This window comes from Miscanthus floridulus, chromosome 13 (assembly GCF_019320115.1).
Source record: "Miscanthus floridulus cultivar M001 chromosome 13, ASM1932011v1, whole genome shotgun sequence".
In the NCBI taxonomy this organism is placed as follows: domain Eukaryota; kingdom Viridiplantae; phylum Streptophyta; class Magnoliopsida; order Poales; family Poaceae; genus Miscanthus; species Miscanthus floridulus.
In genome coordinates, this window is record NC_089592.1 from 67,883,349 (window position 1) to 67,911,235 (window position 27,887).

General features: G+C 45.1%; 1 protein-coding gene, 1 long non-coding RNA gene and 1 pseudogene across 2 annotated transcripts; 1 reads left to right on the plus strand and 2 right to left on the minus strand.

The window, feature by feature from the left end:
* Nucleotides 1-11,831: 11,831 nt before the first annotated feature.
* LOC136502267 (uncharacterized) lies at nt 11,832-13,314 on the plus strand. The gene is made up of 4 exons (XR_010770459.1): nt 11,832-12,373; nt 12,640-12,774; nt 12,870-12,899; nt 13,005-13,314. It is a non-coding gene; the product is annotated as an uncharacterized lncRNA (long non-coding RNA).
* Nucleotides 13,315-20,101: 6,787 nt separating this feature from the next.
* Nucleotides 20,102-21,886, minus strand: LOC136499021 (uncharacterized). Its single transcript, XM_066494714.1, has 5 exons — nt 21,728-21,886; nt 21,536-21,636; nt 21,330-21,414; nt 20,684-20,887; nt 20,102-20,602 (listed from the first exon to the last, which is right to left on the minus strand). Exons 1-5 carry the CDS (start codon nt 21,876-21,878, stop codon nt 20,286-20,288), a joined length of 858 nt encoding a protein of 285 aa, XP_066350811.1. The 5' UTR covers nt 21,879-21,886; the 3' UTR covers nt 20,102-20,285.
* Nucleotides 21,887-23,298: 1,412 nt separating this feature from the next.
* Nucleotides 23,299-27,393, minus strand: LOC136499957 (uncharacterized; annotated as a pseudogene).
* Between the last annotated feature and the right edge of the window lie 494 nt (nt 27,394-27,887).

Here is a 27,887-nt window from a genome sequence, read left to right on the forward strand (position 1 = left end):
TGGTAGAGTTCATGCCCGTAGACGAATAGGATTACGAAGAGGTCATTGAGGAGTACGAGGAGGAGATCCTTGTACAGGAGGGAGCCCCGGAGCCTTTTGGTGCTGGCTTTGTTGACCCACCGCCTGCCCAAGGCAAGCTCTGGTGCATAACCTTTATTTTAAATGATCACTGAATATATATATGATGTGCATTTACGTTATAGGCATTTTATGGAAACTACATACATAAATATATCAACCTATGAGTCATACTAGTATAGGTCGAGTAGCTACTATGCTCAGGATTTTGTAGCGTGAGTAACCTGTCGTTACTCACAATAGGTGATAATTATGATCACTCATGATAAAATGGTGGAAAGGAAAAGTGGTGACCGGGCAGGGATATGGTTTGGGTACTGGTGGGTGTAAGATGTTGTGTCCTACAGCCAATATGGTATAGCTTGGTTACACTTTTTCCCTGTCTATGTTGGTTAAGGACCGGCCGTTGCATAAGTCTCGAGGTAAGTCACAGATTTATTATCCCGAGCACATACTTGGGTATGGGCGCAGGGAAGACTTATTGCTCTCTTGTCGTGGGTTTTGGCTCTTTTCGAACCGATTGATTGGAGGCGAGGATGGTGATGTCCTTGCACCGCACTAAGTCCGAGACTTAGAAGCGAGGGCTTGGAGTCCAAGTTTGGACAGGGACCTGGACCCCATGACAAGAGGGTGATGGGTTGGTCCTATTTGTGCCTAGGGTACAAGCGAGGCGTGTGTTTTCGGGGTACCGAACTAGGGGCATCGATTCACGAATCACTGGGCAATCCGATACGACTTGTTTTGGGTCAAGCACCGTAGTAAGAACTGAAAGATGAAAGGTGATAAAATGGAACTTATTGCTCAACTACTACTTGAAAGTAGAACAGGTGCTTACATAGAATGGCTAGATAATCAATTAAACATGGCTACTAATGAATAACCTAAATAAGGACTCACTATTAGTATTGTTTTCTGTGAAAAGGAAACCAGCAAACCATAAAGCTTTGCATATCCCTTGGAGTCAGGAAAATATTCCCACTGGTCGGATAAGTTTTGTGAGTACATTGTGTACTCAGGGTTTATTTAGCCCTATTGTAGGTAATGCTTGAGGAGTACTATTGTGTGAAGGATTCTTTTGGTGGGCACAAACGTATCCTTGTTCATTATCGCTAGATGTTTATTTTTAATTCTACTGTTTAATATTCCGTACTCTGACATTTGGCAATGTAATAATGAATTTCTAAGCACTCTGGATATATGAAATGTATTAAGTATTGTAACTCGTTCTCATTATTGGATCCTTGGGGAAAAATGTGGATCTTTCGGGTTCTCTCTTGGGGTGTGCCCGATGGATACCGCATGCTGTAGCTTGCTTACATGGTGCTTAGTGTTTGGTAGAAGATGAGCGCCTCCGTAAGTGCGTTATTTCAGGCGGTTTCTGCCACAGTTGGTACCAGAGCCAATAATGGGTTACGAGTTTCATCACTCTTTTCAAAAACTTAAAAATTTGACCAACAAAGGTTTTGCGAAAAATAGGATGCACTAAAGTTATATAAATAAGTATAAGCCCTAGCAATATTGTCTATCTAGGATAGTGGCACTGGTTTATCTAATCAGTTTTCTATAGGTACACTGACTTACGTTGCGTAAGAAATCGCTTAGCATATGGAAAGTGAGTGTGCAATGTGCTAAAAGTTTGCGAATGTCGCTATATTCTGGCTTGAGTGAGCGTACAGGCCGATACATGCATCATGGTAGTAGCATCTTACTTAAACTAAAGATCCCCTACACATATAATTGGATTAGTAATTAATAGGACAACTAAAAGAATGCTTTAATAAATGTCGCATCGTTCCTCTAATCCCTTGTTCTGATCTAGAAGGTTGTCCTAAGTGATTGGTTCCTTTCTCTTACAGATGAATCTGAGGTCCGGACGTGGGAGCACCAGTGCCGAAGCGGGCCACGGTCTTGGCGAGGGTCAAGGTGAAAGTGGCCGAGCCAATGAGCATAGTAATGGGGAGAGCCATGAGGCTCTGCTATTGGCTCCTCCTCCTCCTCTGTTGCTGCTGCCACCGCCGATGACTCACGTGGAGATGATGGCAGAAATGATGGTAGCTCGCCGTAAGTCAGCCCGTGCCATGGAGCTACTGGCATAGGTTGTCGTTGGCTTTGCCCATGGAGGCCATAGGAGCAATGGTGGGAACGAGGGTGGTGCTCGCGGTGCTAAGGGACCCTGTTCTTACCAGGATTTTCTCAAGACGCACCCGCCCATGTTCACACCATCAGCTGAACCCCTGGATGCGGAGCATTAGCTTCACATTCTAGAGCAGAAGTTCCTGTTGCTCAATGTGACTAATGAGCAGAAGGTGCACTTTGCAGCGCAACAGTTGTTGGGGTCTGTGAGTGCATGGCGGGATACCTTCAATGCCATGCAGCAGCCAGATCACCGAGTAACCTGGTAGGAGTTCACCGTAATATTTAGGGAATTTTATATTCCTGCTGGTGTCCTCAACAGGAAGCTAACTGAGTTCCTAGACCTACAATAAGGTAGTTTATCAGTGATGGACTACGTCAATAGATTTAATCACTTGTCCTAGTACACTGGAACTCATGTGGATACTGACGAGAAGAAGAGGGACCGCTTCTATCATGGCCTCTCTTGTAGCCTTTAGGAGAAATTGTATACTGGGAACTATCAGACCTTCAGGGTAATGATGAAAGCTGCCATCGCCATGGAGGGCTTACAGCGGGATTCCTAGGTAGAGTGGAAGAGAAAACGGGTGGCTACAGGGTCTTCTAGCCACCCCCATGCTTAGAAGGTACAGGTTGTTCGATGGGTGCCCTATCAATCATCAGGCGGGCATTCGTTTTGGTAGCCCTAGCATACTTCTTAGACTTCTTCCATGTAGTACCATGCACCCACCCAGCAGGTGTAACCCCAGCAGCCTCAGGGACAACAGGCCCCACCTTGCTAAGGATTGGGGAACAAGCCTGACGCTTGTTTCAAATGTGGCAAGGATGGCCACTATGGCCAAGAGTGTCCCTAGAACCAACCAGCCCAATCTGCTCAACCATCGGCTAACTCCAGGCTAGTTAGGAGGATAGTGATCAAGAAAAAATTGCCAGCCAGCTGATCTAGACAGGTGAATTTTGTGGATGCTGAGCAGATATTGCAGCAGGAACCGGTGATGGCTGTTATGTTCACCATTGATTCCCATCCAGCTTATGTGTTATTTGATTCTAGTGCATCACACTCATTCATGAGCATGGGATTTGTAGACCAGCATAATATACCTCTTATGGCTATACTGTATGCCTATAGAATCCACACTCTAGGTGTGCAAATGTGCATCAATACTCGGACGAACATAGTAAGCTTGGTATTAGCCACCCACACTTACCATCTCCAGTTCATGGTACCGCCTGGGCAAGGCATTGATGCTATTCTTGGAATGAACTGGTTGCGGGTGTATGGCGTAGTCTTGGATCTAAAGCAAAGAATTATCGAGTTACGGCTTCCTTCTCCTGACGATAGGATGTCTCTTCTTGTACCCTTAGATCTAGTCTTACCTATTGCTGCTTATGCTGAAGCCTCTCCTGATCTTGCCTCTAATCTGGTAGTATGTGAGTTCCTGGATGTTTTTTCTGAAGATCTACCTAGGTTGCCACCGAATAGAGAGGTGGAATTCTCCATTGAGCTAGAGCCTGGTACTGCTCCTATCTCCCGACGCACGTACCGCATGGCTCCAAAGGAGTTGGCTGAAATGAAGAAGCAGTTGGAAGAATTGATGGAAAAAGGCTTCATCCATCCTAGCTCTTCACCATGGGGTTATCCAGCCATTTTTGTGAAGAAGGATGGTACTCTGTGAATGTGTGTGGATTACCGCCCTCTTAATGCGGTAACAATTAAGAAAAAGTAGCCTTTGCCCCGCATAGATACTTTGTTCGATCAGCTAGCTGGTGCCAAGGTGTTCTCCAAGATTGACCTTCGATCAGGCTATCATCAGATCAAGATCAGACCACATGATGTACCAAAGACAACTTTTTCTACTAGGTATGGGCTGTATGAGTACCTAGTAATGTCTTTTGGTCTCACCAATGCTCCTACATTCTTTATGTACCTGATGAATCCAGTCTTTATGATGGAGCTGGACAAGTTTGTTGTGGTATTCATTGATGATATCCTGATATATTCCAAGAACAATGAAGAGCATGCCCAACACCTTCGGATTGTACTGACTCAATTGAGGGAACACAAGTTGTATGCTAAATTTAGCAAGTGTGAATTCTGGTTAGATCAAGTGTAGTTTTTGGGGCATGTGCTGACACCTAACGATATTTCTATAGATCCTAGCAAGGTGCAAGATGTGTTGAATTGGAAGTCTCCCAAGTCTGTGCACTAGATTTGTCAGTTTCTTGGTCTAGCTAGGTACTATCGGTGTTTCATCTCGGATTTCTCCAAGATAGCTCAGCCGATGATCAAGCTGCTCCAAAAAGAAGCCAAGTTTGACTAGAGCCCAGCCTATGAACAAGCCTTCCAAGCTCTGAAGACATTTCTGACCACTGCCCCTGTGTTGGCCCAACCAGATATTGACAGGCCTTTTCATGTATAATATGATGCCTCGAAGATGGGGTTGGGATGCGTGCTTATGCAGGATGGGCGTGTGATAGCTTATGCTTCGTGCCAACTGAAAAAGCATGAAGTGAATTACCCCACTCATGATTTAGAGCTGGCTACTATGGTCCACACTCTAAAAATTTGGAGGCATTACTTGTTGGGCAACAAAGTACATATTTTTACCAATCATAAGAGCCTCAAGTATATTTTCACCTAGTCTGAGTTGAATATGAGGCAAATGAGATGGTTGGAATTTATTAAGGATTATAACTTGGAGGTACATTACCACCCAGGAAAGGCCAATGTAGTGGCTGATGCTTTGAGCCGAAAGTTACATCAGGTTGAGGAAACACAGTTGTCTCTCAACCATGCAGAGGTGCTGGCTCATATTGCCTTGACCTCAGACTTGCTAGAGCAGATTATCCTGGGGCAAAGGCAAGACACTGAAGAAATTCCTCCCATCAAGAAACTGGTTGCTGAAGGGCGTGGTCCTCACTTTAGTATTGATGAGCAAGGAGTGATGAGATACAAAGACAGATTGGTGGTTCCTTCAAATAAGGAGCTAAGAAGGAAGATTTTGAATGAAGCCCATCATTCAAAGTTGTCTATCCATCCTGGCAGCAACAAGATGTATCATGATTTGCGCCATTTGTACTGGTGGTCCAACATGAAGCAGGACATCACTCAGTACGTCGCGGAGTGCGATACTTGTGGGAGAGTTAAAGCAGATCATATGCGTACTCTGGGATATTTACAGCCCTTGCCCATTCCTGTTTGGAAATGGGAAGATATCTCCATTGACTTTGTGGTGGGTTTGCCCCGCACATTCAAGGGATATGATTCTATTTGGGTCATTGTGGACCGTCTCACTAAGTCTACTCATTTTATTCTGGTGGACACTAAATATACAGCCAAGAAATATGCCGAGATATATTTTGATCGGATTGTGACCCTACACGGAGTTCCCCTTACTATCATCTTGAATAGAGGGTTAGTTTTTGTCTCTCATTTCTAGGAACAACTACAATAATGTCTTGGTACTCGTCTCCTCAGAAGCTCAGCATATCATCCACAAACTGATAGTCAAACTGAAAGGGTGAACTAGGTGCTCAAGGATATGTTGAAGGCTTGTGCCATTTCTTTTCCTGAGAAGTGGGATGGATGCCTGAAGTTAGCTGAATTTTCTTACAATAATAGCTACCAATAGAGTATCCGTATGGCACCATTTGAAGCTATGTATGGAAGAAAGTGTAGGACACCACTTAACTGGGTTGAAGTGGGAGACCATGGATATTTTGGGCCGAATTTCATCAAAGAGGCTCGAGAGCAAGGCACTATTATTTAGAGTCACTTGAAGGCAGCTCAGAGCCAATAGAAGGCTTATACAGACAGGCAAAGAAGGCCCTTGCAGTTTGCAGTTAGAGATTATGTCTATCTCAAGGTGTCTCCTATGAGAGGGGTGCATCGGTTTGGTATCCATGGCAAGCTAGCCCCTCGATATGTGGGTCCTTACAAGGTTTTGGCACAGTGTGGTCCAGTTGCTTATCGTCTTTAGCTTCCTGATATTTTATCTGTGGTACACTATGTGTTTCATGTATCGCAATTGAAGAAATGTTTGTGGATACTTGATGAAGCTTTAGAAGTTGAAGGACTTCCACTCTAGCCTGATTTGACTTATATTGAGCACACTGTCAAAATCCTGGATGAGAAGGAAAGGGTGACCAGAAATAATATGGTGAAGTTCTACAAGGTGCAGTGGCAAAACTACTCTGAGGATGGGGCCATGTGGGAACAAGAGAGCTTTATATTGAAGCATTACCCGTACCTTCTCTCTGGTTCTGATGAGTAGTTGTTATATTGAAATGTATTTCCTATCTCCTTTCCCACACTAGGCACATGAAATCTCGGGTCAAGATTTTGTTTTAGGGGGGTAGATTTGTAACACCCTCGGTGTTACACTGTATAATTTTTGTTAAAACACTGCATGAGCACCATACTTATGTGTAAGTGGGTGTAACATAGAGTGTAAATCAATTTCTATGGCTCGAAACATTCTTCGGAAACACGAAACAAATGTTATATTTCATGTCGCGTTTTATCGCTTAGAGTTCTAGACGAATTTTTATTGAACGAAAATGCTATAGAATGCATACCCGACACTTTAATAAAGTTTGTAGTACAAACTTCATAGGTGGTGATGAAATACTTGTGGTCGAGAATGGGATTCGCTAGATAGCTTACTCAATAGCTTGGAAACCGAAGTTGACGTGAATCCGAACAAAAACTTAGTCATTTTCTTAAGACGGAAAGTGTGTCGACGAAGCTAAGTTTAGGGATTTTTATAGGGGAATTGGGTTAAGTAGTGGCATGGTCTTAGGATTTGTTTTAATAGTTTGATATACCATTGAGAGCGTAAAATAGTTGGTTTAGTAATTGAAGCCTTGAGGTGGGTTTTTGGGATGCTTTAAAAAGCGTGCAAGGCACATTCCCGAGCGGGTGCTATGTCTGGCCATGGTCACCAGGCTACGGTTTGGCTTAGCACTGCGGCTGGCTCGCCCTGGCGTGCACCTGCCCCACCGCTGCCATGCCCTGACATGCACCCCGCACCACCAATGTCGTGCTCGTGCAAGCACTGCCCCCGCACATGCACGGGCACAGCCGTGTAGACCCGCACTGCTGTTGCCACGCACTGGCAGCTTGGCCACCACCACCGTCGCTGTGGGTCTGGTGCTCTGGCCAGCCCATTGTTGCCGCTTCGCCATGTCGCTGACCCCACGCATCGAGGCACTGCACTGCTGTTAGCCATGGTCGTTTGCGCGAAGTCACCGCGTGCGTTCTGCCACGCCGTCACGTCCGCCTGCCACCCTACTGCTTCATGCTCGCCTATGCGGTGCCGTGAGAGCATAGCCAACCCGCACGTCGCCTTGACCGCCTGCCTTGCCATCACATCCGCGCTCGTCATGATGCTGCGCTGTTGCCTCCCCTGACTAGCGCCATGCCATTGCGGCGCGTAGAGCTGACCACCATCGTCGGCTTGCAGTTTGTGGCCGTGCGGAACACCATCCTGAGCGCGTTGGCTATTTCCCCCTCGCCCTGCAGTTGTACGCGATTGTACACCAAATTGACAGCCATGTCCCGCCACAACAGTGACGAGCCATGCCATGGCTGTCTCCCCTATTCTTCTGGCGCCGTGGTCGCCGTACCCGCTCCTCTAAATTCGCCATAGTGGAGCCATCTCAGTTCAATCAACCCCATACGCAACTCCATCGTGTAGCCAGCCAACCACCCGCCCCCACCTTACAACGAGCAACGCCGTGCTGTGCTCTAATTTGGAGCTGCCGTTCCACCGGGTCATTAAGATAGTGTTGGTCTGCGTCGAAGGCAAGCACCCTATCTAGTGTAGCTCGTGTCAATTCCTTGCACCGCTAGCTTCACCTCCACCTGCTAATCACACTACGCACCTTTGCTGAATCGCTACCGCCGTCTAGCCTCCCCTGACGCAGCCTTGCCACCACCGTGCGCCACTGCACCGTCCATGCGCATGCGGCCAGCTCGGCTCGGTCTGTCTCTGGTCAATCCACCACGTCTGGTATGTTCACGTTGTATGTGCCTTGGCTCACGGGAACGCGGCCGCCGTTGTAGGGAGGAGTCCGCCGTCGTGGAGGGAGCTCGAGATAGCATCTCCATTCACCACGTCGCTGCCCATCACTTCGGGTTTACGCCTAGGTGAGCATTGGCTTGCATTTGGGGGCAGGGAGGGACTGGTTTGGCCGGCGTAACCGCCCTGTACCAGCACCGCCGTGCCGGTGCGCGTGCGGGTGCCGAGGGTGTTGCCGTTGCGAAGACAGCTTATTCTAAGGGTTTATCTGTGAAATAGCCGACTCTAGGAATAGTGTTGTGGGTCTCAGTGTGATTCACCATTAGGTCAGGGCCGTTTTCGCAAAACAGCCGGGGCGCGTGGGCCTCCCCGTCGCGGGCCGTCGTCACCCGGCTGGGCCGCGCCCCACGTGGGCCGCGTCGTGCGCTGCACGCGCGCGCGCGTTGCGCCAAATTGGGCCGAGCCACTCACGTTGGGCCATGCGGTAGAATTGAGTTTTTCATTTTTCCTGTAAGGTAATAAATGCTTATTCAATTTAGTTGTGAATTAAACTTTGATTATTTGTAGTAAATCTTATAGGTGTCCAAAAATAGTGAAACAAAATTTGTTAGGTTCACAAAAATGCTATCTATCTATTGGTGTAATTAGTTTATAGTTAGCTGTGATAATGATAGATTCATAAATTTAATTTAGAAAGCTTAGTATTATTTAGCCTAATATTTGTAGGAATTTTTATGGCAAATTGATGATAGCTTTAGCCATGAAAATTTTACATTAGGTTCGTTAGATTATTATGTACTTACTGTAATTTTTGTAGCCCTAGAGTATGTTGATAAATAGAGTAGCTAGTACCCCTTGTTTTATCATATATAGAGTAAATCGGTATTAAGAGTAAGAATACCTTTAGTTGCTAAGATAATATATGACATGCTTCATACGTGTTAGTGTTAACAGTAGGTAACTTAGCACCTTAGTTGGTAGAACTCGCTTAGTAGCCTGATAGATGTATTTTATTTTAAGGGCTGCTGTTGTCGTATTAGTAAGTGTTGCATCATCATTTCATGCATGTAGATCACGAGTTGGTAGAGTTCGTGCCCGTGGACGAACAAGATTACGAAGAGGAGACCTCGTGCAGGAGGGAGCCCCGGAGCCTTTTAGTGCTGGCTTTGTTGACCCACCGCCTGCCCCAAGGCAAGCCCCGGTGCGTAACCCTTATTTTAAATGATCACTGAATATATATATGATGTGCATTTATGTTATAGGTATTTTATGGAAACTACATGCATAAATATATCTACCTATAAGTCCTACTAGTATAGGTCGAGTAGCTGTTATGCTTCGGATTTCGGTAGCGTGAGTAACCTGCCGTTACTCACAATAGGTGATAATTATGATCACTCATGATAACACTACAAGAGATTGTGCCTTCTATGACAATTTTGATATGACAAAGCACTTTTTAGTCACAGAAACAATGCGTTTATGACAAATTTTCAATGGATGACAAGCGTTTGTGACTAAGTTGTGCTTTGGTCATAAACAACCGTCACCATGTGCACCTCCCAATCTTTGTGACAATAGCTCATGACGAAAGTGATCGAATGTATCATCATTAACTATAAAAAAGTAATCCTACAATTCATATATTTTGCAATTCAAATATTTTTGAACTGTTCAAATGAACTCGGATGGAAAAATAATCAAAACAAAAGTTGTAGACCGTGATGAGACCTACAACTTTGTAGTTGACAACCTTTCCATCTGAGATCATTGAGATACCTAAAATTAGATATAATATTAAAAATTTGGGACCTACAAATATAGATCTGAGCACTAAATCACTTTTTTACATACCGTAACAATGTCAAACGAAAAAAATCATAAACTATAGAATTGTGGATCTTTTTTTTTCTACACAATATATATATATATACATATAGATAGATATAATTTTTATTCATTCGAGTTTATATACAAAAGTTATGGTTTTTTAAAGATCAGCAAGCAGATAAAGAAAAAATGGAAAGAAAAAACAATGAAGGGAACCATACCCGGTTTTGAACCTGAGACCTATTGCTCATTGCTCCATAAACCAAAACCACTGGGCTAGTAGCTTGCTAGCATTTATTCGGCCGTTCGGAATTCTTTTCTTATCTGAAATCTGGATGCAGGTGAAAAAACTCGCTTCAAATAAAGCTTTAAAATATGGCGGAGTGGTTTGAACCTACCATCTGTTCCTATTAAACCAGATGAGCTGACGACTCGGCCATTCAATTGTTGGTGCATGTTTGGGCATTCGAAACCCTTTTCTTCTCTGTAGTTTGGATGCATGTGAAAAAAACCTTGACTCGTGAAGTTCATCATGGAATAGTAATTTTTTACTTTTTAATGCGTGTATAAAATTTGAAACTAGTTTATATCACTCATATGAACTCCAAATTGGATGATTCTTTTTGCAATGTTCATATAAAATCATGCTCTATCGATTGATGGCATTTTTACTGTTTTTTATTGTTGTTTATTGTTCTTTTTATTTATCAAGCAAATAGAGAACGATCGTTGTGATGCTACCCAAGAAAAAATGCTTTTGATACTCAGAAACTTTTTTAACAAGCAATAGCCTACATATATTTTGCTGTGTAGGAGTTTCAAAACATTTGAAACTCATTTGATATTTTTCTATCATTAAAATGAATTTTTCCGTGCTTATCGAAAGTAATTCCAAATTGAATTGTGCGTACTTCCAATAAGAGTAAAAAAAAATTATAAAGAACATATTTGTGATCAAACATTTCACTCTACCCATATCCCAGAGTTATTAGAGAAAAACACTTGTTTGCTAAGGATAGTTCATCCTTCTATTCCTAAATTACCATAAAATAATTATAATAATTCTAAATTTTGTCAGAAAAATCTATAAATTTGCAGGGTAGCATGTTTTTGTTACATAATCTCTACATAAAAAAACTCAAATGATTTTAACAAAGTGACAGTACACATCATTCACGATTTAATATATCTCTCACATAGTTTTATGAGAACAATATGAAGATGTATCCAATTGGGAACTTTATACTACCACTTTGTTCAAATTGTGTCGGATAGAGAAATAACCAAAATCGAAGTTGTAGATCTCGATGAGTTCTATAACTTTGTTGTTAACGATTTTTTCATTTGAAATCATTTACTATCCTAGAATTATATTCGACGTTTTCATATTTTGAAATTTAAATTTTGAATTGTTCAAGCGGACTCACATGGGGAAATGACCAAAACAAAAGTTACAGATCTTGATTAGTTCTAAAACTTTGTAGTTGATGACTTTTTTATTTGATTTCATTTATGGTCTAAAAATCATATTTTTTTTATTTGGTAAGTGGAAAAGCTTTTGAATGCCAAGATTTGGCAGCGGGCGCCAAGACCCGGGGGCATTCCAGCCCTCCCGCTCTTACAAAAATTTGAGCTGAAATGACGTTTCTATCCATATATAGTTGGGAATTTAGCCCTACAACAGGGGGTAAATTGGTAAAATGGTCGCTGCAATAAGTATCCAGTGAAGCCCCCAAACCCCCAAATCCTTTCCATCTTCCCCAGTAACGCCGCTCCACCAGAGACCGTCCGCGCCCGCCGCTCCCCGTCGCCATCCGCTTCCTCGCGCCAAGACGTGGAAGGCGTCTCCCTCTCCCACGCCCCCGCACCCCGACGCCGCCGATTCCCTCGACAAACCGGATCTGGGGCCGTTGCTCCAGCAGGAGCGCGACGCCATGGTGTTGGGCAAGGGCGGCGGCGCCGCGCGCTTGAGTTCGCCGAGCGCGTCGACAGGGCACTCGAGCGCCACGGCGAGGGCACCGATCTCGAGCTCACCACCATTCGCCTCCACGTCGCCGCCACACCGATGCCATCCCCATCCTCGAGCGTGCACAACATCAAGGAATCACCTAGCTCTCGATTCCCAATCCCCCGACCCCGTCAGTTCATCACCGCGACGTGCATCATCAGGCCGCCGCCGCGCAGCCCTTACCGCGCCGCTGCCGCGGCCTAGGCCAACCTGCAGCTCGCCCCTTGTTGCAGCTGCCGCAGTGCTGCTGCCTGCCGGCGCCCCTTGCTGCCAGTGCCGCCGCCCCTTGTTCGCCCATGCGGTTAGCACTACCTTGCCTCCTTAGTTTACCCCCTTATATCACTATTATGAGAAAACATTTAGGATAGGCCCAACAGATCACAAACTCTTTGTGTGCTTTAGTTCAACATTTGAAGATATAGTTTTCTTTTGGGGAAGCATTAGTCATTTCTTAATGTGTCGTGCATGTACTTATGGAATCTGGACAACAGTGTGTCTGACGGTGTAAGTTTGTCTGCAAACCCTGTCTAGATTGAAGCTCAAGTAGCCGTGTATTGCTTTTTGCAGGGATTTGGGGAACGCAGGCATCTCAGGCCCTCTGGTTCCAGATCTGGGAGGACTGAAGAACCTCCAGTACCTGTAAGAACTGCATAACTCGTTGGAACCACTGCAAGCATCATGGATTGCACTCGATGGGAGCAGGTGAGACTTTACTTGTATCGTGTAATTGATATTAGTTCTTTGATAGTCGGCTAGTGGTATGTCTTCTTATTGTAGCTGCCTCGATGGATTTGCAGGCAACCCGTACCTGTCAGATGGGTGCCAAGGTCAGCAGCTCTCTAGAATTCACTTTTTTCTTTCAAGTTTACCTCCAGTTACCTGTTCATCGATATTCATTTTTCCTATACTCTTGTATTGTATGACACTTGCAGATATCAATGAGTGCCAAAGTCCAGAACTCCAGATCAGTATCCAACAATGGGGGATTAAAGTTGTTCTTGTGTATCCAGCACACACAGCATAGATCCAAAGATAGAAACATGCAGTCCAGATGTAAGTTCAGATACTGTGATCTGATGATCTGTTAGTGAACTTTGGTGGACTTGTAGAACTTTGGTGACCTGTAGAACTGTCGGTTGTTGATGATCTTGTATTTTGATGATGTGATTCATTTGTATCGCTATTGAATGGTTAGAACTGTTGTATGAACCATTAAATTATTGAGGAAATGATCTATTTGGATGTCTAATTATTATTGTTATTAAATTATATATGGTTTATTATTTATGATGATTCTTTATATGGGCTTGGGTCGTAAAATTAGATGCAAACTGGGCTGGAATATTACTGAGCCAGTATGATAAAAAAATAAAAAGGTTGTCAACAAATGGGCCAAAAAATGATCGGCCTGCATATGGGCTAATTGGGCTTATTCGAATTATAATTGTAAAAACCAGCCCATGCTATATGGGCCAACTGGGCTAAATTCGTTTTTATGACAATTCGTTTTCGTCATATTGTCTGTGCCACGTCGCATGACACGTGATATCACTGGACACTTGTCAACGTCCCGTCAAATATGTTATGACAAATATAGTGACAAATACCGTCGTCATAACCAGGTGACAAACGTGCAATTGCCACTAAGATTAATGACAACTGGGTCTGTTAGTCACAGAAGGGGGATTATGACCCACCTTCTATGACCACAGCCATATCGTCACTACTGTGTCATAGAAGAGGTACAATGACAAGAAAAAGACTATAATTGTCACAATCAGTTAGTCATAGAAGGCCTAACCTCTTGTAGTGTAAAATAGTGGAAAGAAAAAGTGGTGACCGGGCAGGGATATGGTTTGGGTACTGGTGGGTATAAGAGGTTGTGTCCTGCGGCCAACATGGCATAGCTTGGTTATACTTTTTCCCTGTCTGTGTCGGTTAAGGACCGGCCGTTGCATAAGTCTCGAGGCAAGTCATAGATTTGGGTATGGGCGCAGGAAAGACTTGTTGCTCTCTTGTCGTGGGTTTCGGCTCTTTCCGGACCGACTGATTGGAGGCGGGGATGGTGGAGGTCCTTGCACCGCACTAAGTCCGGGACTTAGAAGCAGGGGCTTAGAGTCCAAGTTTGGACGGGGACCTGGACCCCATGACAGGAGGGTGATGGGTTGGTCCTGCTTGTGCCCGGGGTACAAGCGGGGCATGTGTTTTTGGGGTACCCAGCTGGGGGCATCGATTCGCGAATCGCGGGCAATCCGGTACGGCTTGTTTTGGGTCTAGCACCGTAGTAAGAACTGAAAGATGAAAGTTGATGAAATAGAACTAATTGCTCAACTACTACTTGAAAGTAGAACATGTGCTTACATAGAATGGCTCGATAATCAATTAAACATGTCTACTAATGAATAACCTAAATAAGGACTCACTTTTAGTATTGCTTTCTGCGAAAAGGAAACCAGCAAACCATAAAGCTTTGCATATCCCTTGGAGTCGGAAAAATATTTCCACTAGTCGGATAAGTTTTGCGAGTATATTGTGTACTCAGGGTTTATTTACCCCTGTTGCAGATAATGCTTGAGGAGTATCATTGTGTGAAGGATTCTTCTGGTGGGCACAGACGGATCCTTGTTCATTATCGCTAGATGTTTATTTTTAATTCCGTTGTTTAATATTGCACACTCTGACATTTGTCAATGTAATAATGAATTTCTAAGCACTCTGGATGTATAAAATGTATTAAGTATTGTAACTCATTCTCATTATTGGATCCTTAGGGAAAAATGTGGATCTTTCGGGTTCTCCCTTGGGGCGTGCCCGATGGATACCGCCTGCTGTATCTTGCTTACGTGGTGCTTAGTGTCTGGTGGAAGACGAGCGTCTCCGTAAGTGCGTTATTTCGGACGATTCTGCCACAATTAGGTATTTAGATATTTATCTAGGTGCATAGAAAAAAATATGTATTTAGAAAAATCAAAACGACTTATAATTTGGGACAAATGAAGTAGTGGCTGTGCGTCAAGCAAAAATAGTCAAATCTGAACCAATATGTACGAGATTTCGTAGAAAGAAGTATTGGCTCTAAACTAGTAATAATTAGGCCGCAATTAACAAAATACAAGCGATCATGGTTTATTATCCACGGAGACCAATCGCAATTAGTATCTAATCAAAGGCTTTAATAGAGACTCCACATTAATTCTCATTAAACGTGCTAGAAAAAGATAATCCTAGAAATTGTCATAGTATTTTTTTTGATCGAACCGGCAAGAGAGAATATTTAATTTCATAAAAAGAGAGAATATTTACAAGTGTACAACAGGGGTATATACAAATTGTCACAGTAATTACAAACATTTTACATTTAATTTCATAAACTATAATAATCATTGCCAATAATAACCATTTTGATCTTCCATTTACAAAAGTTAACACACCTATATACCATTACGAAAAATCATCCGGCATATGCGTACACCCTTTCCCTTTTCTTTGTCCATACGATTAGTATGCCTAGCGTACTCTCGAGTATATATCACACATGCACGTAATTATCACAAATATTTTTATTTATTGCTAGATTAAAATACGTCTAAATTTGCCTAAATTTCTAATACCAACCTTTCCATGCTTGAGGGATCGAGAAAGGACAGGGAGAAGAGTAGGATAGAGGAAGAGGAATGAAAGAGCAGGGTGGGTTAGTCGGAGATCTGTTGGTGGAAGTGTCTTGGTTGAGATACATTTTGAGCCACAAGGGCCAAGGCTGGGACAACTTACCAAGTCGGTCTATATCGACGGTCTAAGAGTATTTCTAAGAGATTCTAAATTCCACACTCCATATATCTTCACGTGGCTAGTTACTCCATAGAAATTCTCTCTATATAACTTAGCACACTCTAACAGACTAGCCATATCTCACACTCCATATTATAAGGAGAAGCAAGGAATGAAATTTTGGAGCAACACAAACATGGTACTAGTTGTGTGTCACATATGCTAATACAATAATGCACACGGGCCAACCAAATTTGGCTTCCGACCTTAACGGTATAGCGCGTCAAATGGAATACCAATGCCATTCTTGCATGTTACCTAAAAGGCCCTGTTCGGCTTACCCCATATCCGGCTTGTTCGGCTTTTTTTTTCAGCCAGAACAGTGTTTTTCTCTCACAACAATTCAGCCACAACAGTGTTTTTCAGCCAATTTCATTCAAAATTCAACCAGCCGAACGGGGCCTTTTAGGAATAGAAATAGCAAGTTGGATTCCAACTCTCTTGGAGATGCTCTAATCAATGAGACTCACAATCTAATCTTCTAGTCCTTTGACAACTCAACAGATAGGGTTAAAGGTATTGTTAACGTGGACTCAGTCACGAATTTGGCTGAGGGCGGATTTTTATTAGGCCAGTCTCATGTTATTAAATAAGCTGACATGTCATAGAATAGACGAAGATGATGAAAATTGTATATGATAGAAGGAGTTTAATGGGAATGAAACTTATATATTGTTTCTCAACACATGAAGCCTTAAATTAGGACATAAAGAATCTTTCATTGAAACTGTCCTTAGCTAACTAAAGGTTTATTAACATCCTTGAGTTCCAGGTCGTGACATGAGGGAAGTTTTTCTAAAAAAAAATATTGAAATCAATAGGAGGGCCTTTCTTTTATAATTTCGGAAATACTCCACCGTGGGTGTCCGTCCCGCGCTCGGACGAACAGATGCTACATGGCCTCACGTGGTCTACGTATTTTTCCACCACACAAATATCTACTCCTGTGACCCGTCAGTTGGTCACACTTATTCTGTCCGGTTCCATCTTCTCTCTCCTCTTTCTCTCCATCGTGGAGCCTGTGACTCTCCTCCACATCTTGAACTCGCTAGCCGTGCTCGCCAGGCAGGAGCGCTCCTCGCTAGAGGTGCTGCAGGGGGTGCTCGCTGAGCAGGCCGCCGTGCTCACCAGTTGCTCCTAGCACAGGTGCTCGCCTAGCGCTGCTCTTGGGGCCTTGCGGAGGTGCTTGCCCAGCGCAGTGCCTCCGCTAGGCACCGGTGATGCTACCTCTGCTAGGGCAGCCGGCGAGCTCCATGCGCCGCCACCGACCTCCGCACCGGCGTCGAGCTTCGCAACAATGAGCCTCCGTTCATCCAAGCAGCAATGTGATATTGCATTGAAAAGCGTATAATGCAAACATATGTTTCTAAGTGTTCCAGATGTTTTAGAGGTTTATTGCAAGTGTTTCACATCGATGTGCAAAAGTAGATCGGGATATTGCACATGTTGCAATGGCTATACATGTACTCCCTCCATACTGCTAAAGGAGGTCGTTCTGGGCTCAGTTTGAAATCAAGCAAAAGAAGTCGTTTTGGCTTCGAGGGAGAAAAGTGGACGCCGGTACCCCTCTGCTTTGGCTCCCGTGTCCACGTTAATAGCGCATGCGCCGCTGCATGCCGCGATTCCAGGAACCTTGACTCAGCGCCTATTGCTTCGCCTCCTGCATGCTGCTATTAATCGCGCACGCCGCCGCCGCATGCCGCGATTCCAGCTCACGGTCGTTCCTCGCAGCTCGCCCCTCGCCGCTAGCTCTTCTTCTCCACGCCGCACACCAGCTCGCCCTCGCTCCACGCCGCACACAGCTCGCCCTCGCCCTAGCAGTTCCATGGATGCGGCGGACTCGACGCCGGATCAGTTCGCCCCGGACTCCGTGGCCGCGGACTCGGAGATGATGGAGGAGGTTGCGGACTCCATGGCCGCGGACTCGGAGGAGATCGTTCCTGAGTTGGAGGAGATGATCGTCGCGCCGGAGTCGCAGCAGTTCGTCGTGCCGGAGTCCCAGCAGTTCGTCGTGCCGGAGTCGCAGCAGTTCATCTCACCGGAGTCGGAGGAGATGATCATCGCGCCGGAGTCGCAGCAGTTCGTCGTGCCGGAGTCCCAGCAGTTCGTCGCGCCGGAGTCGCAGCAGTTCATCTCGCCAGAGTCGGAGGAGATCGTCTCGCCGGAGTCGGAGGAGATCGTGGTGCCGAATTCTTCGCCGCCAGGCGCTTTTATTTGCGGCACCTGTCAAGTCGTTCATCTTAACCGCGAAGCATGGGATCGTGTGCACACTGGGCGCTATCCATGCTCTCGCTGCGGTCTCAATCACGCAGACTACTTGTTCTTCGCTATTGTTCATGGCTTCGATTATTTCGAGTGCGAGTTTTTCATTCCAGATGTCAAGAATGTCATGTTCGGAGTCGGCATGGAGCAAATTGTGCTGCCTGCAGATGTGCTCAAGAAGGTCGAAGAGGAGGCTAAGGAGAGGCGCAAGCGTAAGCTCGCTGCCAAGAAGGCTATGGAGGACGCCAAAGCCGCGCAGCGGTAAGATCATTAAAATTGAGTTCATTACAGCAACAGTTCATTAAGATCATTACAGCAAGAGTAACCATCAATCTACTTCTTTCATGCAGCAAGACTATCCTCGGCTTCAACTAGGAAAGATGGATCACAAGGAATACAAGATGGCAGCAGACCTTGTCTTTCCAATGCTCCTTTTTTCATGTGAGGTATCTTGAAGTTGTTGCAACCTTTCTTCTTCATAGCTTCCATCAAAACACCTTGTAGTGTTAGAAACATTCGGTTTGCAAGGTGTGGTGAGTACTCCATGAATGCCTACAATTGTAATGCAAGTATTGTAAAAAAAATGAAACAAATGATGAGAACCAAAAATAATCTGAACAACGGAAGGATACAACTAAGTGATGCATTACCTCCGTGGTGATCTTCTGGCTCGTCGAGATTTAAAACGTCGTTGGCGTCATCGTCTAGTTGCTCGTCCAGATGAAGCACGGCGTCGGCGTCGGCGTCGGCGGGCTCGTTGAAATCAAACACGACGTCGACGGCGGCGTCGACGGGCTCGTTGAGATCAAACATGTTGCCTTCATCATCTTGGGATGCCAGCAAGTTGAGATCGAACCTAGGAATATAATCCGACATTTGTAGCTGAACTAGCTAGCAGCATAAACAGGAACACAAGGAGACGAACAGAACGCTCGTTTGGAGAGAAAAAGACTATTTATAGAGTGGCAAAGGCTAGCAGCACCAGGCGCTTGATCGATGAAAATTGAAATAAAAAAGCGGCAGCAGTCGGCGCGCAAGGCAGCAGCAGCGAAAACACGGAAAAATTCGACCAAAACCGGCAGCAGTCACGCGCGCAAGCATCAGCAGCGAAAACACGGCCAAAAATGCCACGGGTGGCCAAAACGCGCGCGCGAACCCAGCCCTCCATGCTGCCATGCAAAATGAGCCAACAAAAATAGTCCCTGGTTCGAGGAGTCGAACCAATGATCTCCTGCATCGGGACGCAGAGGCATAGCCGCTCGGGCTACTCATCACTTCTGTACAGGAGGCAACCGCACCGCTATTTAATAGGGGCAGACATGGAAAAATACCCCCTATTTAATCACTCTTTGGCACTCTTTGATATGCGCAATCATGTCCTAAACGACTTCTAATACCAGTATGGAGGGAGTATGTTACAAGTGTAGGTTCCAAATGTTTAATCTGTTTCAGATATATGTTGCAAGTGTTTTATCTGGATATTACGAAAGTAGATTAGATGTTGCAAAAGTAGATCTTGATGCTATAGCTACTAGGCCCTGCCTGCATGCATGTGGGTGCGGAGGGGGCGCAGATTGACACAGAGCTGAGCGGGAAACGGAACGACATGGGCTCCCACTTGAAGCAGGCGTAGGCGTGCGGCGCGGGTGTCCAGACGCCGGTCTCCGTTCGGACATCCGGGCGATAATTTCGCCGGCCTCAGATTCTTCAGCTGGGCTCCTCGGCTTTGGGCCATCTGCAGTTGAGCTCAAATCTACAGGACCGTAACTTGCACAGCTGCACGGTTGCGTTAACTTTCAGGTGGTTAAGCATCAGTGACAGCAACCATTTGCCCAGTGGTACAAATGTACAATTCCTTGCCGTTTCTTGTCCCCTGGTACAACAACCCAACCCTGTTTCTGAACCGTGGTTCAAGCCCCTGAACAAACCTCTGCAGCCACCTACTCTGCTCTTGTTGGCATGAACGATGAACACTTGGTTTCCCAAATTCATCCTTGCGCATATCGTCATCAGACTCCAGTTTCCTTTTTACTACTACTACTACTACTACTACTACTATTTTGCGCTACGATCAGTCACTAATTTGTAATTTTTCATCAGATGCGCGTGTTTGCACAACTCATTTAACCTCGTGTCCTCACGATGATTATCGTGCCTCTGCCAGCGGTGCGGAGCCTGGTGAAGCCGGCCACCGTCTTGCCTGATGGCGCCGGCCGGTTGCCAGCCGACACGCGTGGGGCGCACGCGAACTCCCCCACGGGGTGCCGGACGGGGCGAGCCGGCGGCGTGAGGATCCACCGGTTAATGTCGGCGAGTGTCACGCTGCCGTCCGTGCCGCCGGGCCTCACCACGTCGAACGGGTACGCCGCCACCGTCCCGGCGGTGGAGCACGGCGCCTTCCTGCTCCTCTTGTTGCTCTCGCCGCCTTCTGCTCCTTTCTCTGCGCGCAGAGACACAGGAGAGCAGTGAGAAATTGTTGCTGCGGTGCGGTCTAAGTGTGACAGGGTCGGGACGACGGCACCTTCCGTCGCCGAGCGCTTGGACGAGCTGTTGGCACGAGTGGTTTGGTGCTGCTGCTGGGCGCCAGCAGTGTCACTGGTCCGCGGGTCCAAGTTGCAGTGTGATGTCGACGATGCCGAACGTTCTGCTTGCGCCGGTGTCGGAGTCTTGTCCGGGGATGTCGGCAGCGTCGGCAGAATGGAGCTCAGATCGGAATGATCATCAACTGCAGAAGCACATTACCGGTACTCTGTTCTTTAAACAAAACAAGCAAAACGCCCTGAATTTGACAACCAAACTAACAAAGTGATGGAAGAGGGCCATCAGAACGTGTAGATTGAAAAAAAAAAACTTTTTTTAACCTAAGATAAGAACTATGCCTGCCAAGCTAAGCCAGGAACATGATGCACAAATGATGGGTTACGAAATATGCTGCTAATCTCGGGTGGGGCCGGGCATAAATTTCACAAGCACCGTGATTATTTAATGGAGTAATCATCAAAGTTTGTCCTAGTTGTTTGGAACCGTACCACAATCATGAAATCAATGAAAATTTATAGTACCAAAGTCCTTGGAGACAGTAAAAAAGAAATGGCAGTGTAAACTAAGCCAAAGACAGCACTTCAGAAGTTCAGACTCGAGAGCAAACCAGATTGTAAAACTCTTACATTGGGAAGAGGCGGCACTCGCCTCCTTCGGAGCGCTGCAGGAACTGAAGCCCACGGCGTGCTCCTTGTCCGAGTCCCACAGGCTCTGAAGAGGCGACATGGTATAACAAGATTTCAGCGATGGAATGCAAGCACCATAACCAGACCACAAGATTTGCTTGCATGTTAAATTTGAATTAACAGAGATGAAGCATGCGTGCACTCACCATGAGTAGTTCATCCAGCTCCCCGGGCATCGCCGTCGCGTCCTTCTGCAACATCCAGCCGGTGGCCGCTGTTGACGCCTCGGACACCGCAGACTCCATGCCTAGCACATATGGGCACAATCAACGAGTCACCACCATGGTCCATGGACACAAGCTCCATGCAGGGAATGGAAATAAAACTGCGAGACCTACATTTGGGGACGAAGAGCTCAAGCTCTCGCGCATGGGTACCAGAATCGCCGGCGCCAGCTCCCATTGCTCCTAGACCGAAGCAGCAGAGCTGTGGATCCCATCCAAGGAGGAAGCTGCTGATGGTGCTCGCGTCGTCTAAGCTGCATGCCATGGTGTCCAAAGGCCACCACGCCTGCCTCCCGGCGTGCAGAGCGCTTTCCTGGACTGTCTGACCTGTCTCCATGGGATAGCAGTAGTGGTGGACTGTGGGGGAAGAGAAACTGGGAGTCTGAGACGGAAGGCTGAAGGTGCGTAGCTACATAGGGTCTGCCATGCGTGCTTAAATAGCTGGGCTTTTGGGAGGCCTAAAGGCGAAAGGGGTGTGTCTCAGTGTCTGTGCGTGCTCTGTTCAGGCTGCAGTGCTGCATGTCCATAGAGCACGGTTAGTCAGGGACGAGGAAAAGAAGGCTTGAAAATTTTGCAAAGGTTAGGGGGGGGGGGGGGGGGGGGGGGGGGGGTTTGATGTGCACACGCCTATGCAACGCGTGTAAGCAAGTTTTGTGGCCCGATCTTCTCGTAGGATCCGCGAACTTGATAACTTGTCGCTGCGTGACCTGGTGAAGAGGCAGTGCACCGCGAGGCTGTCCACGCGACGAACTACCGAGACAATCACCCTTCCACGTACCGACGAAACAGCCCACGCAATCACGCCCTATAGACGTGAAGGCACGAACTGGGTGAACCGCAGTTCGGCGTTCTACAACTCCCTCAGGAATCGAAAGAACAAGTTTGCAAGCCTCTCAAGACTCACGCATAAACAAAACTCCACGAGTTTGTGTATTCTGAATTCAGCTAATCAAGATCTGACCTTTCATTGTCTAGTACAAGATATATATAGGGATAGGGACGTTCAGCTTGGAGTAAATGGCAGCATGCGCATGCACCAGTGGATTTCGTGGCTGGTTCGCGCGTCTTTCAGCTTCTGATAGCAGTTACTAAAATGAGCATAACTCTTTATTGGGAAGTCCAAATAATGAGCCGTTTGATGGGCTGGAAAGTAGACTTGAAGACGCTTCCATCCACATATAGAACACCGTCTAACTCCTTGTATTCTGTCCGCGGTGATGCTTGGAATTCGTACCATGTATCAGTCATCTAGCTTCTGGTTGCATTTCCATGTAAAGGTGATGAACCACCATTTTATTCTTGCACACCATAGGCTTCTTGGTTCAAATGTCCAGAGGCTTGAATCCATCTTCATCCCATGATGGTTCATACACTCCATCATTCCTAAGGACATTGGAACAATAACTCAAAAGCATAGGCTCATTCAACATAAACTGATTATTAAACATAAGGTTAGCGTTCACCTGAGAATGAATTTCCTTCTCCAATTGTTTAGCTCTACTTCTTGTAATTGGACCAACTTTATCAAGTGGAGTTTCATTTGAAGATGAGTGAATGCTAGGAATGTCCTCATTAGCCTCCCCCTCTTGAGAAGGAGTCGTCCTCGACTCAGGCTCACCAACAAATGGAAGCAAGTCTTTGATATTGAATGTTGTACTCACATTGGAATATTCAGGTGGCAGCTCAATTTTGTAAGCATTATCATTTATCTTGTGTAAAACCTTGAACGGACCATCACCCCTAGGAGATAACTTACTCTTGCGCTGTTGGGGAAATCGATCCTTGCGTAGATGCAACCACATCGAGGTCTCCGGGCTGGAATGTAACCTTCTTCTTACCTTTGTTCGCTTGCTTTACATATTGTGCGGATTTCTTCTCGATATTCCTTCTTGTCTCATCATGTAGCTTCTTGAGAAAATCTGATCTCTTTGCTGCATCCAAGTTAACTTATTCCTGTAATGGTAAAGGCAAAAGATCCATGGGAGTATGCGGTTTAAACCCATAAACAATTTCAAATGGACAAAAGTTTGTTGTGGAATGGACTGCCCTGTTATAAGCAAATTCAACATGTGGAAGGCAGTCTTCCCACTGCTTCAAATTCTTTTTCAACACAGCACGCAACATGGTGGACAAGGTACGATTGACAACTTCAGTTTGCCCATCGGTTTGCGGATGACAAGTGGTGGAAAATAACAACTTTGTACCAAGTTTAGCCCATAACGTCTTCCAAAAATAGCTTAGAAATTTTGTATCCTGATCTGAAACAATAGTCCTTGGTACTCCATGTAAATGAACGATCTCTCTGAAAAACAAATCAGCAACGTGTGAAGCATCGTCGTTCTTATGACATGGAATAAAATGTGCCATTTTAGAGAATCGGTCAACAACAACAAAGATAGAATCCCTCCCCCTCTGAGACCGAGGTAACCCCAAAATAAAATCCATGGATATATCTTCCCAAGGTACATTCGGAACTGGTAATGGAGTATAAAGACCATGGGGATTAAGGCGGGACTTAGCTTTCAAGCAGATTATGCAGCGTGCAACATGTCGCTGGACATCACGTCGCATATGTGGCCAAAAGAAATGATTGGAGAGCATGTCCAATGTCTTTTTGACGCCAAAATGACCAGCTAAGCCACCAGCATGTGCTTCCTGCAAAAGAACTTGACGAATCGAGCAGGCTGGAATGCATAGTTTGTTAGTGCGAAATAAAAAACCATCATGCACATAATACTTGTCCCAGCCTTTTCCAGCAATGCAATGAGAGAAAGGTTCTTTAAAATCAGAATCAGCTGCATAGAGTGTTTTAATGGATTCCAAACCAAGCACTTTTGTATCTAATTGTGTAACCAAACCACATCTCCGTGATAAGGCATCGGCAACAATGTTATCTTTTCCACGCTTATGTTTTACAACATAGGGAAATGTTTCAATGAACTCAATCCATTTAGCATGTCTACGGTTCAGTTTGCCTTGACTTTTTAGATATTTCAAAGCTTCATGATCAGAATGGATGACAAATTCTTTAGGTAACAAATAATGTTGCCAAACTTCCAAAACTCAACTAAGGCATAAAGCTCTTTATCATAGACAGAATAATTCAGATGTGGACCATTCAACTTTTCAGAAAAGTAGGCAACAGGTTTACCTTCTTGAAGTAGTACACCTCCTATGCCAATACCACTTGCATCACATTCGATCTCAAATGTCTTACCAAAATCAGGAAGTTGTAGCAGCGGTGCTTCACAAAGCTTTGTTTTCAGCTCATTGAAGGCTTGGTCTTGTTCATTACCCCACTTGAATGGAACATCCTTCTTTGTCAAATTGTTGAGGGGTGCAGCGATGGTGCTGAAATCTTTAACAAAACGCCTGTAAAAACCTGCAAGACCATGAAAACTTCGAACTTGACTCACATTTGTAGGTGTAGGCCAATCCTTTATTGCTTTAACCTTTTCTTCATCAACCTGAATACCATCTGCGGAAACAACAAAGCCAAGGAAAACAACACGGTCTGTGCAAAAGGTGCACTTAGCAATGTTGCCATACAATTTCTCTTCCCTCAAAACAGCAAGTACTTGACGGATATGATCAAGATGTTCATCAAATGATTTGCTATAGATCAGAATATCATCAAAATAAACAACTACAAACTTGCCAATGAAAGCTCGTAAAACATGGTTCATTAAGCGCATAAAAGTTGAAGGAGCATTTGTCAAGCCAAATGGCATCACAAGCCATTCATAGAGACCAATTTTAGTTTTAAACGCTGTTTTCCATTCATCACCAAGTTTCATGCGGATTTGATGATAGCCACTACGCAAATCAATCTTGGTGAAAATGATGGAACCACTCAATTCATCTAACATGTCATCAAGTCGTGGAATGGGATGGCGATATCGAACAGTTATAGCATTGATAGCACGACAATCAACACACATGCGCCAAGAGCCATCTTTCTTTGGAACTAAAAGAACGGGAACAACACATGGTGATAAGGATTCACAAACATACCCTTTGTCCAAAAGCTCTTTTACCTGTCGCTGAATTTCCTTTGTCTCTGTGGGATTGGTGCGGTAGGCTGGACGATTTGGAAGAGAAGCACCTGGTACCAAATCAATTTGATGCTCAATTCCACGGAGTGGAGGAAGTCCAGCTGGTATCTCATCGGGAAAAACATCTTCGAAGTCCTGTAAGAGATCAAGAACAACACTAGGCAACGATGAAGGTAAATCGTTAGTTGAAAGTAGGACCTCCTTGTGCAAGAGCACAAAGAATGGGGCTGTGGTGTTTCTCACTTCTCTCATATCACTCTTGCTCACAAAGAGACACTCAGTGTGGTGTGGCTGTTTAGGATTCGCATGAGTCTTTATGTGGCTGGATGGGTTAGAACTCTCTCCCTTACTTGTGTTGGGGATCTCACTCAATTTTCTTTTGTCAGATTCCTCTCTTTTCTTGCGAGCCATATCTGAAGCATGTATCTCCTCTGGAGATAATGGAATAAGAACCACCTTCTTGTCATTGTGAATGAAAGTGTGTTTGTTAGACCGTCCAAAATGCACCGAGTCCACATCAAATTGCCAGGGCCGACCAAGCAGCAAATGGCATGCTTGCATGGGGACAATATCACAATCCACCTCTCCATGATAATCACCAATGGAAAATGACAAACGAATCATGGCTAAAACCTTAACTCTCCTAGAATTATTCAACCATTGCATATGGTATGGATGTGGATGGCGACGTGGCTGCAAGCCAAGCTTCTCAATAAGCAAAGCACTAACAATATTATTGCAGCTCCCACCATCTATGATGAAACGGCACACTTGTCCTTTCACTTTGCATCTGGATTGAAACAAATTATGGCGTTGTCCTTGTTCAGCAGCAACAAATTGAGTGGAAAGAACTCGCCTCACCACCAAAGAAGGAGATGGTGTGTTCATTATAGAACACGTCAAATCAGGAAAATCAGCAAGCAACTCATCAAAATCATCACTAGTAATCTTGTCGAATGATGGAGAAACAACATCTTGTAATAGGTCATTGTGAGCAAAAGTTGGAATAGGTTGAATGGCTAAACAATTTAGACCTAGCTCAAATGTACCATCCTCTGCTGAATACTCACAAGTGTTAAGATTAAGATCTGCAAATACATTGTTAAACTCGTCCTCCTCTTCACTTTGGGAATCATAAGAACCATCAGCAAGTGCAATAATAGTACGACGATTGGGACATTCAGCTTGCTTATGCCCATGACCACCACACTTAAAACACTCAATCTTGCTTGTCTTGTGTTGGGTGGCTGCAGTAGAAGAAGTGGGCTGACTTGAACTCACAGCTTTACCTTTCACATCCAATTGTCTGGAAGAAGTTGGAAGATATCTATTTGCTCCACGAGATGAGGATTTGGGCGTTGCAGCTCCTTGCTGTTGGAATTGAGGCGTGACATCCCCTTGCTGTTGGGAATGACGCCATGAAGCATTGTATTTGTAAGACGTAGCAATTTGCCTTTCAGCCCTCTTTGCAAAATGAACCAACTCGGTGAGACATGTGTAGGTTGTCATATCCACTTTATCAGCAATGGGTTTATTGAGGCCAACTAGAAACCGAGCCATTGTGGATTCCTCATCTTCAGTTATCCCTGTACGAAGTACACACATTTCCAATTCTTGAAAATATTCATCAACAGTACGAGTACCTTGCACAAGACGTTTCAGCTTCAAATGTAGATCACGAGAGTAATATGCTGGAACAAAACGACGTCGCATTTCTCTCTTCATGTCTTCCCAAGTTATACGAACATGCCCAACTCTCTGATATTCAGTACGGACCTGATTCCACCAAGTTATGGCATAGCCTTTAAACTCAATGGCTACAAGCTTTGCCTTCTTTTCAGCAGAGTATTCATACAAATCAAATATTTGTTCCACCTTGGTCTCCCATTCAAAATAAGCATCAGCATTCTCCTATCCGCTGAAAGGGGGAATAGACACTTTCAGGTTTCTTAAACCATCATCATTACGACGACGATGGCGGTCACGATAACCATGATGGCCACCACCATGTCGATGATCATCCATGTCGGACAACATATCATCATCACCATCATAATCTCTACCTCCAACTAGAACGCGCCGAGCACGACCAAAACCATGGCCAAACCCACCACGTCCATGTCCATGACCAGCGGCACGACGTGGTGCCTCGTTATCCTCATTGTCATCATCCTCATTTGGTGGTGGTTCTCTATGAGGCATGTTCAATTGAAGAGTTT

Coding starts and splice junctions, on each gene's coding strand:
- LOC136499021 (XM_066494714.1), bottom strand. CDS start 21,878: ATGGCATGCAGCTTAGACGACGCGAGCACCATCAGCAGCTTCCTCCTT. Junction 21,637..21,727: donor TGAGCTCTTCGTCCCCAAAT/GTAGGTCTCGCA, acceptor CATATGTGCTAG/GCATGGAGTCTGCGGTGTCC. Junction 20,603..20,683: donor CAAGCGCTCGGCGACGGAAG/GTGCCGTCGTCC, acceptor CTCTGCGCGCAG/AGAAAGGAGCAGAAGGCGGC.